At 39.7% G+C, this 15,082-nt stretch overlaps 1 protein-coding gene across 5 annotated transcripts in view; it reads right to left on the reverse strand.

Annotated features, from left to right (window-relative positions):
• Window positions 1–14,551, reverse strand: part of LOC119888525 (LIM and calponin homology domains-containing protein 1-like) — a 98,115-nt gene extending 83,564 nt beyond the window's left edge. For 3 of the 5 annotated variants that reach the window (XM_038699118.1, XM_038699119.1, XM_038699117.1), the window contains exon 1: window positions 14,248–14,550. In XM_038699118.1, the coding sequence (XP_038555046.1) occupies window positions 14,248–14,349 (102 nt within the window). In that variant the 5' untranslated portion in view covers window positions 14,350–14,550. Of the gene's footprint in view, window positions 1–14,247 lie in introns of all 5 variants that reach the window. The other 2 variants (XM_038699121.1, XM_038699122.1) reach the window with 2 other exon arrangements.
• Between the last annotated feature and the right edge of the window lie 531 nt (window positions 14,552–15,082).

The following is a 15,082-nucleotide window of genomic DNA, read 5'->3' on the forward strand; positions in this document are numbered from 1 at the left end:
TTTCACGTCTTAACAGTCTGGTTTATCAAAAAGCAAAAAATGTGTACTCCTTTATAATACTTGCTAATGAAAGGCCTTTGCTAGAAAACTGGTAATATATTTGAAGATGGATTACATTTAGAAGGATCTACAGCATTATTTTATTTTATCTAGAGGATTATAGAATTAAATTCTATAGCTATACTATAGCTATACAGCAAAGATGCCGAAGATTGACTTTACATAAATTTACTTCTGACTCTGAGCAATGCTGCATCATGCAGCCCTGTCCAGACTGGCCAGTCAGCTGAGGGACAATTGTGTCACTTTTCCATGTTTAGTGACAGCAGGCATTCTTGTTGGGGGGCGACTAGCTGTGGAGCAATGTGAGTCTATGTGTGTGTGTATGCATGCGTTTGAATGGAATGGGGATTGAGGGGCTCAGGAATGTTGGGGTGAGTGGGAACAGAATCATGTGTGTGAGACTGTGTGTGTGAGACAATGAAAGCCATCCCACTCAGTTCTAAAAGCCTCCATTCATCGTGGCCCTGAGTCATCTGGTTCTCTGCTGTGCAAAAAAGCCTCAAAAGTAACTTTTTCTCAAATTATTTCTTTCACAATTTCACCTCTGAAACAACAGAACATTTAGATTTTATGAAAAAAGGCAAGCGCTGAGGTAGATTTATCTGTCTAACTCATGATACGGTCACTTTGGATTCTCAAAATCATGCTGAAACAAGCTGAATTGAGACTGAACAGTCTATTATGTTGCCAGTTCAAAGACACAATGTGATAAAGCATCAAGTCATGAAAAATATATCAGAGCAAGCTAAGAGCCAGGAAGAAAATGAAAAAGGTAGTTTTCATAATATGGTGTTACACTGTTGCTATAAGACTGTCAGTCAGCCTTGGCAAGCTCCCTTGGCAGTCAGAAAGAGTCCAGCTCCCCAGTGCCCCAGCTCAGAAAACTAGGAAACCAGCTCAGCCTGCATGACCCAATTAGAATCATCCCCTGGACGGTGGAGAAACATCATTCTCTGTCCTATCCATCAAACAGTCCCATATGACCGCTAAGAACAGCTCCAAATAGTAATGAGTAACACCTCATGTAACATGTTTTTAAGATTGCTCAACAGAATTAAGTTTCACACCTACTGTACACTAGAAAGCTGCACATTACAAACTCAATCTACAACTGCCGCTAAATAAGCTCCAGCAGATGTTGGATAAGGACAGTGCACCATTTACTAAAAGATATTTGCAGAAGGGACAGGAGAAGAGTGAATACCAGCCGGTCTAAGAACTTAAACCTGCCATCTTTCGGTCAAAAGCCCACAAAACAATCTATAAATTGGAGTTTAATGCGTGGCATGCAAAGTGACCCACATTGCCTAAAAATAAGGGCAATCAATAGAGTGATGGCAGATAACATGACAGAGGAGGTACGGCCTGGAATTATGGTCAAAGATTAGAGAACAGGCTTGTAACTGAACAGTTTGAATCCCTGAATGGGTTAATCTGTGAAGTATTGTGACAATGAACAATTACTGAGTGGTTGTGATGGTGATTGTACACAGCAAATCCAGAGACATATGGTTGCTTTCTACCTGTATAACTCCAAAATGCAAGTGTTGAATATTCTAGATTATCTTGATTAATTTAAGACAGGACAGAGAACACTTCTACAGAGAGATGTGTTTCTATTTCAATGGCATCTTTGGTTTGTGAAAGGAATACTATTAACAGAAATCAACTCTAGGGCATTTCGGACATGTGGCTTTCATAAGGAAGTAGCAAAGCACACTTCAAGGAGACGGCATAACAAATTCTACTTCTAGAGTGCCTTGAAGTGACATTGTTATTCTTTAAAATAAAAAATTATTAATGGGAATGTCTTAATTGAAACAGCTGTGGTTAGCGCAGAGGCCTACAGAGGGAAAGTTTCTCCAGCTCATTACCTTTTATTTCCCCCTAAATGTCTCATCATTATAGTAGGACTAGATTTAAGTTTCTTAGATTCTTCATCAGGGTCCAGAGAGTCTGACTTCATGCTTGCCAACACCCAATCTCCTGTTGGACACACCGATAAATAAACAGCCAAATTCAGTCAAATGGGCACATCTATGTGTAGTGGAAAGGACAGACCGTTGTTCATACTGATTTACATGAAAAACATTACTAATGCGATTTTAAGCCTATTCTATGGTAATAATGTAAATCGTTTGTATGAAGGCATTCTTTACATGCTTGAAATTTACTTTCCCAGTCCTCACAGTAACATGCTGTCAACATATGTCAGTTATGTTTCTTTTCAGAGTGAGCATTAGGTGCACTGGCTAGCATGGCAAGTAACAACAACTGTTAACAGCCATAGATTGTATATAAAAAGGCCCTGGCACACAGCCGGCTTTACCTCCTTCACTCTGTTTGTGTGTGTGTGTGTGTGTGTGTGTGTGTGTGTGTGTGTGTGTGTGTGTGTGTGTGCGTGTGTGTGTGTATGTGTCGCACTGCAGTTTGAGTGCCAGGCTGCCTTGCTCTCTCCTCCTTGAAAGCTCTTTTTCTCTTTCAGTGCATGAACATGCAGACCTGACAGCTGAACGAGATGAATATGTTCAGCTTGTCACAGACATGCAACATCAGGCGCTAACAGACAAACACAGACGCACACAAAGCCAGAAAGTCACAAGAGACATCCGGAACGAGCAGCTGATATTTTCAGTACTTGGCTCTTTGTGGCTGTTCCTTTACATCTCTCCAACAGTTTTCTATACTGCTTATCCAGTTTGGGGTTCGGGGGGGCTACAGGCTATCCCAACATGCATACTGCAAGATTACATCATGGACAAGTTGCCAGTGTATCACAGGGGTAACGTAATTATTTAATGTTTAGTATGACACTGCTTTGTAGCCTATGTAAGCTCAAATTCGTCAAGTGGCACAAGATTACCCCAGTTATATGAGCACGCTGGACTGTCAGTAGTCTTAAATCTGTTAAAAGATGACACATAAAAGATATCAATGAGACAATGTGAAAGAAAGAGAGTAAAAATACCTTGTATTCTAGAAACTGATAAACATCGTTTCACCTAAGATCATAGAGCCAAGAAACTATTCTTAAGGCTACAGTACAGTCTCAATTAAATGAAGCTTTTCTTGGGGAACCCACCACCTATACGCCTTAAAAAAATAAACACAACCAATACTGACTATGAAAGGATACAGTGAGTAAAAAATAGCCATTTTGTAAGAATACGTTTATTTGTCATAAGTTAACCTAACTGGAAGTTGCTTTCACCTAGTCCAGTGGACTACTTTATTTGAATATATTTGGTTGTTAAATTAAGTACATGCACGTTTTACTAGATAAGTTAAGCCATTTGGCTTTTCTTTTCCTCCATGTGTCACAAGAGCACATTTCATACGTGCGTTTACTTTGGCAAGTATAGATATCAATTATCCACTTTGCCCTTATTGGGAGTGAAGCTTTCAAATATTCACTTTGCCCTTATTGGAAGTGAACTGCAGCCAACAAATCCACAACTTTATTATAAAGCTCCTTGAGATGCAGGGCATTAAATGAATTACCTACAGGCAGGACACACATGAACAGCAGAATGGCTAATGATCAGTGATGTTGCCTTCAAGATCAACTACAGAAAATAGAGAAACAAGGAAACCCTGGTCATCATTGGAAATCATTGGAAAATGTTTTATACTGATTTATACAGTGGGTTTCCAGAAACTACAGAAGATGAGGTTACCATGAGTGGATGCATGTTTCCTCAGTGACTGCATGAAAACAAAGGTACAAACACAGAAACATAGTGAAAAGGGAGGGGGCTAATCTCCCATCTACTTTGGTAATCCGTCACATGATCCCCTCTAACCCCAACATGCGTGTGTGTTCATAAAGACCCATCTGGACCCAGACTAGCAGGCATTTGCTGACAATGACATTATTTTCTTACTACATGGATGGACATGGATTTTTGTTTGTATGCCATGAGATCCTCTTTCCAACCTGCCCAATTCTGATCAACAGACAACAACAAGCATTTGACCATATCCAAACATGTTAAAGTTAAAGTTGGAATTTGACAAAATACTTTTATTAAGTGCCTGAAATAACAGAAAATAGTGTAATGACAGGATCATCAACCTGCTTCTTTGAAACATCTAATCCCTTGTTCTTGTTTCACTAATACCACGGTGTCAACACGCCAGCGCCTTTCCCTGCTTCACCCGGAGAGGACAGATGGCTTTTGCTAAGATTAAGAAGATCATAACCACAGAATTAGTAATTAGCATCTTACTTTCAAGGATTTCTCATGTGAAGCTGTGTGGTGCTGATTTATGTACTGGCAAAGAAGGAGCTTCAATCACATTGTAAAAACAACATGCATCCAATTTTGCTACAGCTCAGCTAAGCAGAACATAGATGGTTATGCTGTGATTTGTTCAATCAATAGCTCTTGCAATGGTTTAATTCAGGCAACATAAATGACTGTGGCTTATAAGGCATATTTAACAAGGATAAGTGTTTGGGTGTACAAACATAGTTTTTGAGTCTATTAAAGATCCCGATTAGTGACATCTTGTGTTGATGACAACGGCTAAATTTGAGTATCAATACTCTCTCCTGTAGGATTCATTAAAAAAGAAATAAACTATCTTTACATTGCAACCCTTATCTTGTAAACACACACTCATTTTCCATTGTATCCAAATAGCTTAAATATGGCTGTATTTGACAACGACAACAAACCACACTGACAACAGATGTCCTAAATTTAGCTTTGAATGCAGAAGAACCAAGAGAAAGACTTTGGCAGCTGAAATTAATCCTGTCCATGTTTCAAATTCATTTTCATGCTGGAATAATAGCTGCACAGTGGGGAAGGGTGGGGGTTTTTGGCAGCCCATGGATTTCCAGCTCATCAGAGCATTAAGGTGAGTGATGGTAGGGACATCCTCAATCTAGCCTAAACCCTTCTCTGACAGATGCTTCCTTCTAAAATAACATTCATCCATGGCTTGTAGTCATAGCAGTGCATCTCATGTACTTTGGGAAAAAGGAGATCTTTCTGTGCACATGGCGCTGACTTTCAAAAACAGCCCGGGGCCAATAACAGAGGGGTGTGTTGCATTGCATTTCTCATTTTCTATTGGTGTCATGACATCCAACAAGGAAAAGAGCCTTTGGGGCAGATTCCAAACAAAGCAAAATATATGGTGCAGGTATCAAGATCATCCTCTTATTCAGAGCAACGTGTGTCACTTCAGGTGTCGATTTCACTACACACCAGGCTATTGTGATGTTCTTTTAAAATCAGACAGGGATGGTGATGGTTTTATGTGCTTATATCAACAGTGTCTGTGAAGCAAATAACAAAATGTACTTAAAATGAACAAAAAGAACTATGAAGTAGGCAGCTACAAAAGGCAATTCATTTCATGATTATTAGCAATTAGAACTGCAGTATGAGTCAGCTTGAAAAGATCGCTTTAATATTGGAGTTCAAGCATTATGATCCAAACAGCACAGTTTCGAGGATGTCAATAAGCTGCTGCTCAAATTTAAGGTGCTCTGATTACTAATCTAAACAATTTTATATTGCAAACAGAACTGTTTGCAAAGACTACATGAACACATTGAAATTCATATATCACTGTCTCTTTCTTTGACATCTCCACATGGGATCACATTCTCTTTCATTTTAATGATGATTGATGTCAGTTATGTACTCTGACAACTTAGTTTGCTCAGCGATAACAGCACACTGTTGATGACCGTTTTGTTCCACACAGCATTCAAAACAGAATTTCAACCAAATCCGACCCAATCGCAAAACTTTGATCTAGTGGTAAACTGTTGACATAATATACGGTTATTCATATAACCTCTTTTGCAAAAAAAACTGTAATGCATCTTACACCAAACTGGACATGAAAGTGTGGACAGATGACATATTGTTCTTACAATGGGTGAGAATCATCATCAGTGTTAAAACTCTTTGGGTTCTTGGCAACTATTACCCTCTTTGCCCCATTTGCTTAGATTGGTTCATCATTTCCTGGCTCCTTAACTCCAAGTTTCCATAGCAAACACCAGGAGCTGTCATCAAGTCTAGTCCTGTTTGGCACATTAACCTGACATACTGTCTCATTCCAGTCAGATTAGGTAGGTACTGAAACCTGTTTAGCAGTGTAATCTAGTGTCTTTTGGATGTCTTCCATTGCCCCTTTGAATGGGCCCCTACACGATTTATGCCTTAGAAAAATATGTCTTTCTAATTCAGTTACAACTTAAAATAACAAATACAAAGTAAAGTTGGATTCCGGGTTCAGCAGAATGAGGATTCAATCTCCAAAAGTGTATGCTTTGAAAAGCAGAATGAGGATTACATTTCCATTGTCCTATCTATGCTGAATTTAATAACATGGATCAGTCTGGTGATTTGACTGTTGGGTGCAATGATATCACGTAATATATATAATAATATAAATAAAGAAGAGACAGTAAACAAGTTATGAGAACTTGGACAATTGCTGGCAAAAATTATTTACATTATACATTTTTGGCACATAATGCAGCTATGGTAACAAGAGGCTGAGCGCCATCTTCAGACAACTAATGGAGTTATTGCAAAACGTATGCAAAGACAACACACTGTTAAAATCAAATTGAGACATTTTCTACACAAATCTTGATATGCTGGCACAGAGAAGAACACACTGACCATTATTTATCAAGATTACATCTGTAAATTATGATTGTTTTTATATGGTTCTGGTAGGTAACTATTTTGATTATCGATTAATGTATATAAAATAAAAAAATAGCAAGAAGAATTGTTACAATTTCTCTGGTTCCAGCTTGCTGTTTATATTTGTCATACATAGTAAACTGAATATCTTATGGATCGTTACAACTATACACAGAGAAATAAATTTGAATAAACTACACTCACAAACGACAAGTTCATGTGCAGAGACAGTCCGAGAAGACCTGCCCTTTTGTGCAGACTCCGTTGTCACAGCAAAGTCTTAGTTTTAAGTAGGTTTTAAAGAGGTCATACCATCTCCCACAGACACTGCTCCTGAACTACCTGAAAACAACTCGATTGTAGTCTGGCCTTTACTTCCGTAATGTACCTGCGTCACTATGTAACAGGCATCATAACGCTCGTCTAGCAGCTAGTGTGGCACGCCCTCAAACACACTGAGCTGCAGCACACAGTGACAAGACGTCCGCCCGCTGCCTCCCCTCCCCCCCCCTCCTCTCTACCAAACATTAGACCATCCAGGCAGTCAATGGACATAAAGTTTTTACTGTGATAAAGAGACAGTGCACAGTAAAAGTATTAAAGATAAATTTGTTACAAATTAATAACTTACCACTCTTCTTGCTCCAGTCTAGGTTGCAAAGCTCGTTTGCGTTGTTCTGCCTGTGTTTTGGGAATCAGACTCGGGCTCAAACATCTAAGACTGAACCAAAGCCAGATTACCAGCTGAGGTCCTTTGTTTTGGATCACACTCCCTTGCTTGTCAGGACCTGCCCTACTCTGCATCTGATTGGCAAGCAGTCCTTACCCAAGAACTGCGCATGTGCAACTGCTAACAAAGATTGAATAGAAGTGAGATGACTAACTCAATGGAGTTCATCAACACATGGTGAAAAGAGGTATACGGGCTGATTTTTTTATCAGTACAGACTGAATTTGAATCATTTAGAACTGAATTTGAATTGCTCAGCTTGAATAACTGCATTACAAAACTCAAAAATCAACTTGAACATGAATTTATTAGTTTGAAATTGAATTACAATAAACTTGAAACTTAATGTGATATTATGAATGTGAACTGAAACACTTTTTTAATGCAATTATCCAAGTTGAGCAATTCAAATTTAGTTCTAAATGATTCAAATTCAGTCTGTACTGCTAAAAAATCAGCCCATTGAGGCACTGCAGCAATGTGCAGTATGACAAAAATATGGTGTTTTACCATGTAAACCTATTCTGGTACAACACACTAATAAATTTGTGAACCTGAAAATCTGTATAATTTGACCTCTTTAAATCATGTAGTGTATTCTTAGCTGTACAAGCTTCTCTGGCAACAATTTGATTGACTCCCCAAGGAAAACCAGCAATCAACATAAAATACTTAAGTCAATTTCTCATAATTTGCTTTGTGTAAAACAGATAGCATATTAGATTTCACGTTCCACACTAAGTTTGCTTTTCTTTTCAAGCAGGGTGGTGATGGCACAACGTAAAGACACATGCCTTTGGTGTAAGAGATCGGGGTTCAAATCCACTGTGAGATACCAATGTATCACTTAACCCCGAGTTGCTCCAGAGGTGTATAACATATATAGCAATTGTAAGTTGATTTGGATAAAAAAATGAATAAGTGTTTGGTTACATTATCAAAACATTTTCCATTTGTTCCAATGCATACGTACTATTTGTCAGTGGGTTGTTTTTCCTCCAGAAAGGTCTAACAAGGCAAGTGATGAAATTGCGCAACTCTAAGTTTTTCTCTCACAGAAGTACTTTGATATGAATTTGCCAACAGCAAAACAGTCTTCTACCACCATTCAGAAGAAAGACAATTCATCAAACCACTAAGATGTGTGCTGGGAACAGATATTTTCATTGGGTTTCCGTTCCGACAAACACCCTCTGGCTCTATGACACAAATCAATCAACTAACCAACTGAAGTTTTCTAGCCTCATCAAAAGGGCTAGTCGCTTTCTTCTGAAGTTCAGAGGAGCCTAAACACCATCATTAGTGACAGCGTTACTGACAAGATAGTGAAAGGACACGGCGGGCAAGGAAGTAATGAGTGGCATGAATGCTTCATCAAGGTTTTGTGCTTTACAGACAGGCCTGGAGCTCAATTGCCATGCTGACATTTGTAATTCAACGTGGACAATAATTCTGCGTTACATTTACCTCAGAATTATTAGCAATACCAGTTGATTACATCACATTATGCGGTATTTTGCACATACAAACACTGTAGCAACATTTTCACAGATAGAAGTTAGACAGTACTGCGTGTATGACTGCGTGATATGTGCAAATATAAGTACAAGTAAGCAGTATATTATTACAGCTTTTTAACCTTACTGTTGATGTGGATCAGCCATCTTGGATTTTGAGGTCAGAGTTGGAAATCAGACTTCAGGGGGCGTTCCAGTTGAAATATCCTCCTAGTCAAAGATTATCTTTGGTCCAAGTGGGAAAATGTACTGGAGCCGTGTGTCTGGGTGATGGCAATACTGTGTGGAAACCACTACAACTGTGATTGGTCAGAGAAGGTTAATATCCTACATATTTTCAAAACTGATAATGAAGAAAACATGAAGCAAGTTGAGGATTCACTTATCTCTCCATTTCAGCACCACTAAATAAATCTACATTTTCTCATCTAGCAAAGTCACTTACAGTGCAAACCCTGTTTTTTTTGTGCTACAGCAATCTACAGTGTAAAATCTTATGCTGAACTATGAATCACTTTCTACCCCGGATGCAACTATGGCGGAACCACCATAACACATTCACAGAGAAGCATAAATCTGCTTTTCAACAGCAGTTTCAAGGGCCTCTGTGTGGTTAGCTAGGGCAGAGCAGAGTTTTTATCACCTGCCAAAACAAATCAAAATTGAAGAATAACTGTTCCAGGTTATTAAAAAAAAATCACCCTAAACACACTTGGTGTGGACAGGCTCTAAATTAGCACAAGGAAGTGATCTAATTTGCTTCTGCAAGACATGTCTGTTATCTGATTCTTTTATTGTATGTGCAACATGGAATATTGTTAAAATATAATTGGCACACCTTTGGAAGGTAGGAAGATTGAGATGTATGCCTTTTCAGTCAACATCTTGCACATATGGATCTTTGACAAAATATAAACAGTTACAATTATTATTAACAGCTAAAACTATAAACCTAAAATGAAACAAACAAAGAGGGCAAATGATAGGCAAAGACAGTGAATCTTTAGTTTCCAATTAAGGATATCAGCACACAAGTCCTCATGCTTGCAGGAGTTTCTTTGCACGTTTGGATTTGGCACTGACAATACATGGCAAACTGGGGACCTGTTGTTATAACCATTAGCCTAACTAATATAATATATAATATAAGCAGTCAAACACCGGCCGTTGGGATGCTAACTGAGGCTTTAAGCTGTTCTATTCATTCAGGAACCAAAGACCTGTCTCTGGTTACATGAGGTGACTGAAGGACTGTCACCAGGTGTATGAGTAATGAAATCAGTTCCCACGGGGGGAAGAGTGATAGAGGAACAACAACACGGAAGTGGTATCACTTCACTCCTGCCTTTTCAGCTCTCATTCCTGATCTGCCTCAGTGATTCTAGGCCAGTAGTGGCTTTTTAAAGATTTGATATGTGCCTCCAAGGACATTGGTGTTGCTAAATAGGCCTGTTATGGAGCCTGACACAAGAGGATCTGTCATTTTTGATATTACTTTAAGATGTAATACACTTAGATTAATACAACACATTATGGTAATAACTACAGGTGAATAGGCTACATATCAATATGTTAGTAAGATAATCAGAGTTAAAAACAAATCACAATATACTAGTCTCAAACTATAAAAAAAACACAACAGACATGTTTTACACACTCTTTAGTGTATATAAATTTATTTTGTCTTCTTGGTAATACAGAGGCAGTCAGTCAAGTTGCAGCAATGAGAAATCTGACTTTTTGATGCATTACATAGGTTACCATAAATGATAGGTGGAACAGTCTGTGCAATACAAATGTATTGTGGTAGTCGATGGTAAAAAAAAAGATTAAATAAATAAGAGGTTATTTCTTCTATTCATGCTGATATTGACACTGGCATTATATTAAGAGTGCAGGTGCTGAACAGGAAAATCTTGTTAGAAATACCTGGTTTCAAGTAATTAATTGTATTTTTATTCTGCTGTTATTCCGATGTTTAAATTAGGTGACACACAGGATCTATAAAATATGTACCTATCTACAAATGTCATCAAAGAATAATACTGAACCAATACCATGCAGCTTTTTTAAAGAGTTACAAATCATTCATGTTCAGTATTCATTCTACATTATTAATAATCGTTCAACAGTGGAAAATACAAATACAAAGCTGGATCAAACTAGAGAAACAGCTAAACAGTTAAAAATGCTACATAGATGACATTACGACAATGTTGGTACACTAAAGCACGTATATTTTCTACCTAATACTTATGTTTAAAACTTTTACGTTTTATAATGGGATTTAGTTTATAATAATACACTTGTGTGACAAATTGTGTTTCTGGGGGCAGGCCAGGCATCATTGATCACTGTACAATAACACAACTTTATAACTTGAACACAAACACAACTTTATTCACTGATTCTGGTGAAACTGAACATATTTTATGGAGAAAATATTTTCTGGTTTCCCCTCTTATGTCCTCCAGCTGCTCTGTCTCAACCCTTGTTGATTTATGGAGTTTCTTGATGGAAACATATCTTTATGTGGGTGGTGATGGCGCATAGATAAGATGCTTGCCTTTGGTGTGGGAGACCTGGGTTCAATTCCCACTGTGAGACATCCACCATAGTGTCCCTGAGCAAGACACTTAACCCCTAGTTGCTCCAGAGGCGTGCGACCTCTGACATGTAGCTTTGGATAAAAGCGTCAGCTAAATGAATAAATAAATCGCTAACTGCTGCTACCTTTGCAGCAAGTGGTCATATTTGCTGACTCTGTCCAGACTGGAAGCTCAAAGCACCATGGTTAAGTGTGGGAATGACTGGGACAAAAAAATCAGCCCTGGCATTTTTGGCCCAGGTGGCCCACCAAAATGTCGGACACCCCTCACCAATACACCATCCTTCCATTTAAACACTTAGCCCATGAGACGCAACTTTGTACAAGATTGGGGCTATGACAAGACAACACAAGAGTTTTCTTCTATATTTAGATTGCAGTGCAGGCTTACTGTGCAAATAAACCTTTTTCATAGCATTTTTAACATTTCTTGGTGTAAGCAATTTTTCAGAACATTTTTAACAAATGCTTTAAAAAAGTGGTGGGTAGCCTACATGTTCCCAGCGTCCCCAGTGAAAATGACCCTCCCTCCCTGCCCTCCCTACAGGTTGAGCTACACATGCTTACTGTTTCACCTCCTCTCTCCTACTGCTTTCTCACTTGGCTCTGTCACTTTGTCACTCGCTAAACACACGCCTCCTCCTCTGCCTGAGAGGGGCCACAGCTCTCCTTTACTCCTTCAAGTGCCTGTGCCTGCACTATGCAGGGTACTGCAGCTCATGTTAAAGCTACAGCGGCCTCGGTAGCAACATATCGGTTGTTTTAGCACATTTTGCGGCAGCCCTCTGAAGATTCTTTTGGGGAGGGCGTAACGCAAGAAACAGAGAGCAGAGGGGGTGGGGGCTAGTAAGAGATGTGATTGGGCCGGCCCAGTGTCAGTATAGAAAATGAACCGTTGTCCATGATTTTTGGGCCAGTCGTTGGCCCATTATTTAAATACAGTTATATAAATACATAATTTACGTTACACCGGCCCAGAAGGTGCGTCGGCCCACGGGGCATTTGCCAGATTACCAGTCCAACCCTGCCTCTAGCACAGGAGGAAGAGATTTTCAGACCCGGGGCAGGACTGAACAGGACCCAGGACCGAACACAGCCTCCGTGACAGACAGGGAATGTAGTACTGTGCTGATTTACGGAGTTTCCTGATGGATAAGATAGCTTTACTTTTTGATACACCGCTCACTACTGCTAACTGTACCTGTCTTTAGCTAGTTAGCTTGGCTAGGCGTGCAGCTAACCATTAGCTGGCTCAGCCCCGGGGTGCCAAAAGCTAAATCTGGCAAGAAAACCACCACAGTACTGTACTCCTTGTCATCAAACATGCCTGCTTCAGTCTCAGAGGCCGTATTCGGTCCCAGTTTGGCCGCTGTGTTTACTCACGGGGAGCTCCCAGTCTGCACAGAGTTTGCATGGCAGAGGGGCCTAACGCACAGTCTGTTATTGGCTACTTTAGACGCCAATCAGTATCCACAACAAGTCCCTCCCTAGCTTCTTGTTTTGTACAGGAAACCAGTAAATATGCAGAAACAAATACCACAATGCTTGTTTGTGTCAACTGACAAATCGACTAATTGTTTCAGTCCTATCAACCTTTTGTTTTGTAAACAGGCGATGACTGAGCATGGTTCTAACTGCTAATTAAGTTAAGTAAGGTTATAAGGGTAGCATACAAAGGCCATGCATTCAAAGTGCCAATGATTTGGTAAATGAGGTACATGTATGGGGGGGGCTTGCAGTCCACTTCTGTGTAGAGAGAATCCTTACCAACACCCCTGGTACACTGAATCACTCCATTTATAAAACGCTTTGTGCAACAGTGGGCTTTAAATCAGATTTTTAAGCCTTTATGTAAACCTGCAAAGCTGAGAGGGCCTTACACCAATATGCAACAGATAATCAGACAGGCATCAGTGTTTTGAAGGCTGACAAGAGGACAGCTCACTGCAGGATGACAGAGTCAAATGCAATGGGGGCAGGCAAGTGTCGTGATTGAAATTCTCCCAGAACAAAACCTCGTTTGTGTGATTATTGTTCAACAGGCTCGCAATGAGGCAAAAATCCATTCCACATGATGCATTCATTGTTTTCAGCCAAACATGCACCAGGCCCCACGGCAGCCACAGCTACTGTACAATGGCCTTCACCAAAAACAACTGAAAGCCTACTGCAACATTTAGGAGCGTCTAGTACACATATTTGCAACATCTTTTTTAGTAAGGTATTACTGTAGTTAAGTTATGTCTATAGAGGTTAAAAAATACTTTCTATGTTGGTAGTTACTAACACAGCACTGAGTTCCTCAGAGGTGAATTATAATAGGAATGTTATAGTGCAGAAGATTAAAATACCAATAAATTCAACATGTTGGCGATAACGCATTAGTGCACTAAGCAAAAGGCCCACCGTAACTCACACAGGAACTTCAGGGAAATATAATCGGGATTTTTCGTCAGAATCTGAGTCAGATTTTTGCCGACTGAGTCACATTTCAACAGGTGACGAAGCAATAAAAACCAATAAGCTGCAGGTATCGGCTGCAGGCCAGTAACTAAGAGCACACAATGTCAACAAAACACCTGCGCGAAAGGGAAGCGAAGTACTGAGGAGTTAATACAATATTTGCACTCTTGTGTTAGTACTCACCTCTATCCATTTCTGCGCCTCCTGAAATGCGGAGTCTGCGGCCGACTCGGTCACAGGGTGATGCTGATGAGACGGTTCTATGTCTGCAACCGGACTTGCCATTGGCGAAGAGGCTCTTCTCTCCAACTATTAAAGCCTGTAAAAATGTGTAAAAGCAGCTCAGTACAGCGTTATTCCACCAAAATTAGTCGGGAACCCTGTCAGTCAGCCCGTTCTCCTCCGTCGGTTGTAGGTGTTGCAGTAGCAGCAGCAGCACCGGCGAGGCGAACGAACCAGTTCCTGCTCTACGGTATCGCTCCTGTTGGAGTCTAGGCAGACAACCAGCGTCTAGTCAGCCAGAGTCACTTACAGGGCTTCCGGTGTGACGGATCAAAATAAAAGCTTTAGTCGAGGAACAAAGTGCCTCATTACTGCGGTGCTGAACCGTAACTCCTGTCAAGGCAGCCGCACCTAAATTTGGAGTGCACACGTATTCTGAACTTTATGGTAAATGCACCTATACTCAAATTTCACACAATATTACAATCTTTTTTTTATATAGGATTACAACACATGCCGTATCCGAGACAGTTTCTATCCCATCCTTTAAATACCCTGTAATTTGAATCATTTTCTTATGTTTAACGTATAGCCAGTCTACTGAAAACTGAGTGCTAACTTTCTTGTTAACTTAACTTTAGCGTTAGCTGACAATACTATCTTACTGCTTAATGTATTAAGAATAACTAGTTAAGATTGACATTGAAAGAGTTAACATTTCTAAGGACCCGCACATTTAGCTAGCTTTAAAGTTAAACTGGAGAGCGGTGGAACCTGGAAAAAGTCGAGACAGAAA

This window comes from Micropterus salmoides, unplaced genomic scaffold (assembly GCF_014851395.1).
Source record: "Micropterus salmoides isolate LMB-PRFRI ecotype aquatic unplaced genomic scaffold, ASM1485139v1 Ms_hic_scaffold_5, whole genome shotgun sequence".
Lineage (NCBI taxonomy): Eukaryota > Metazoa > Chordata > Actinopteri > Centrarchiformes > Centrarchidae > Micropterus > Micropterus salmoides.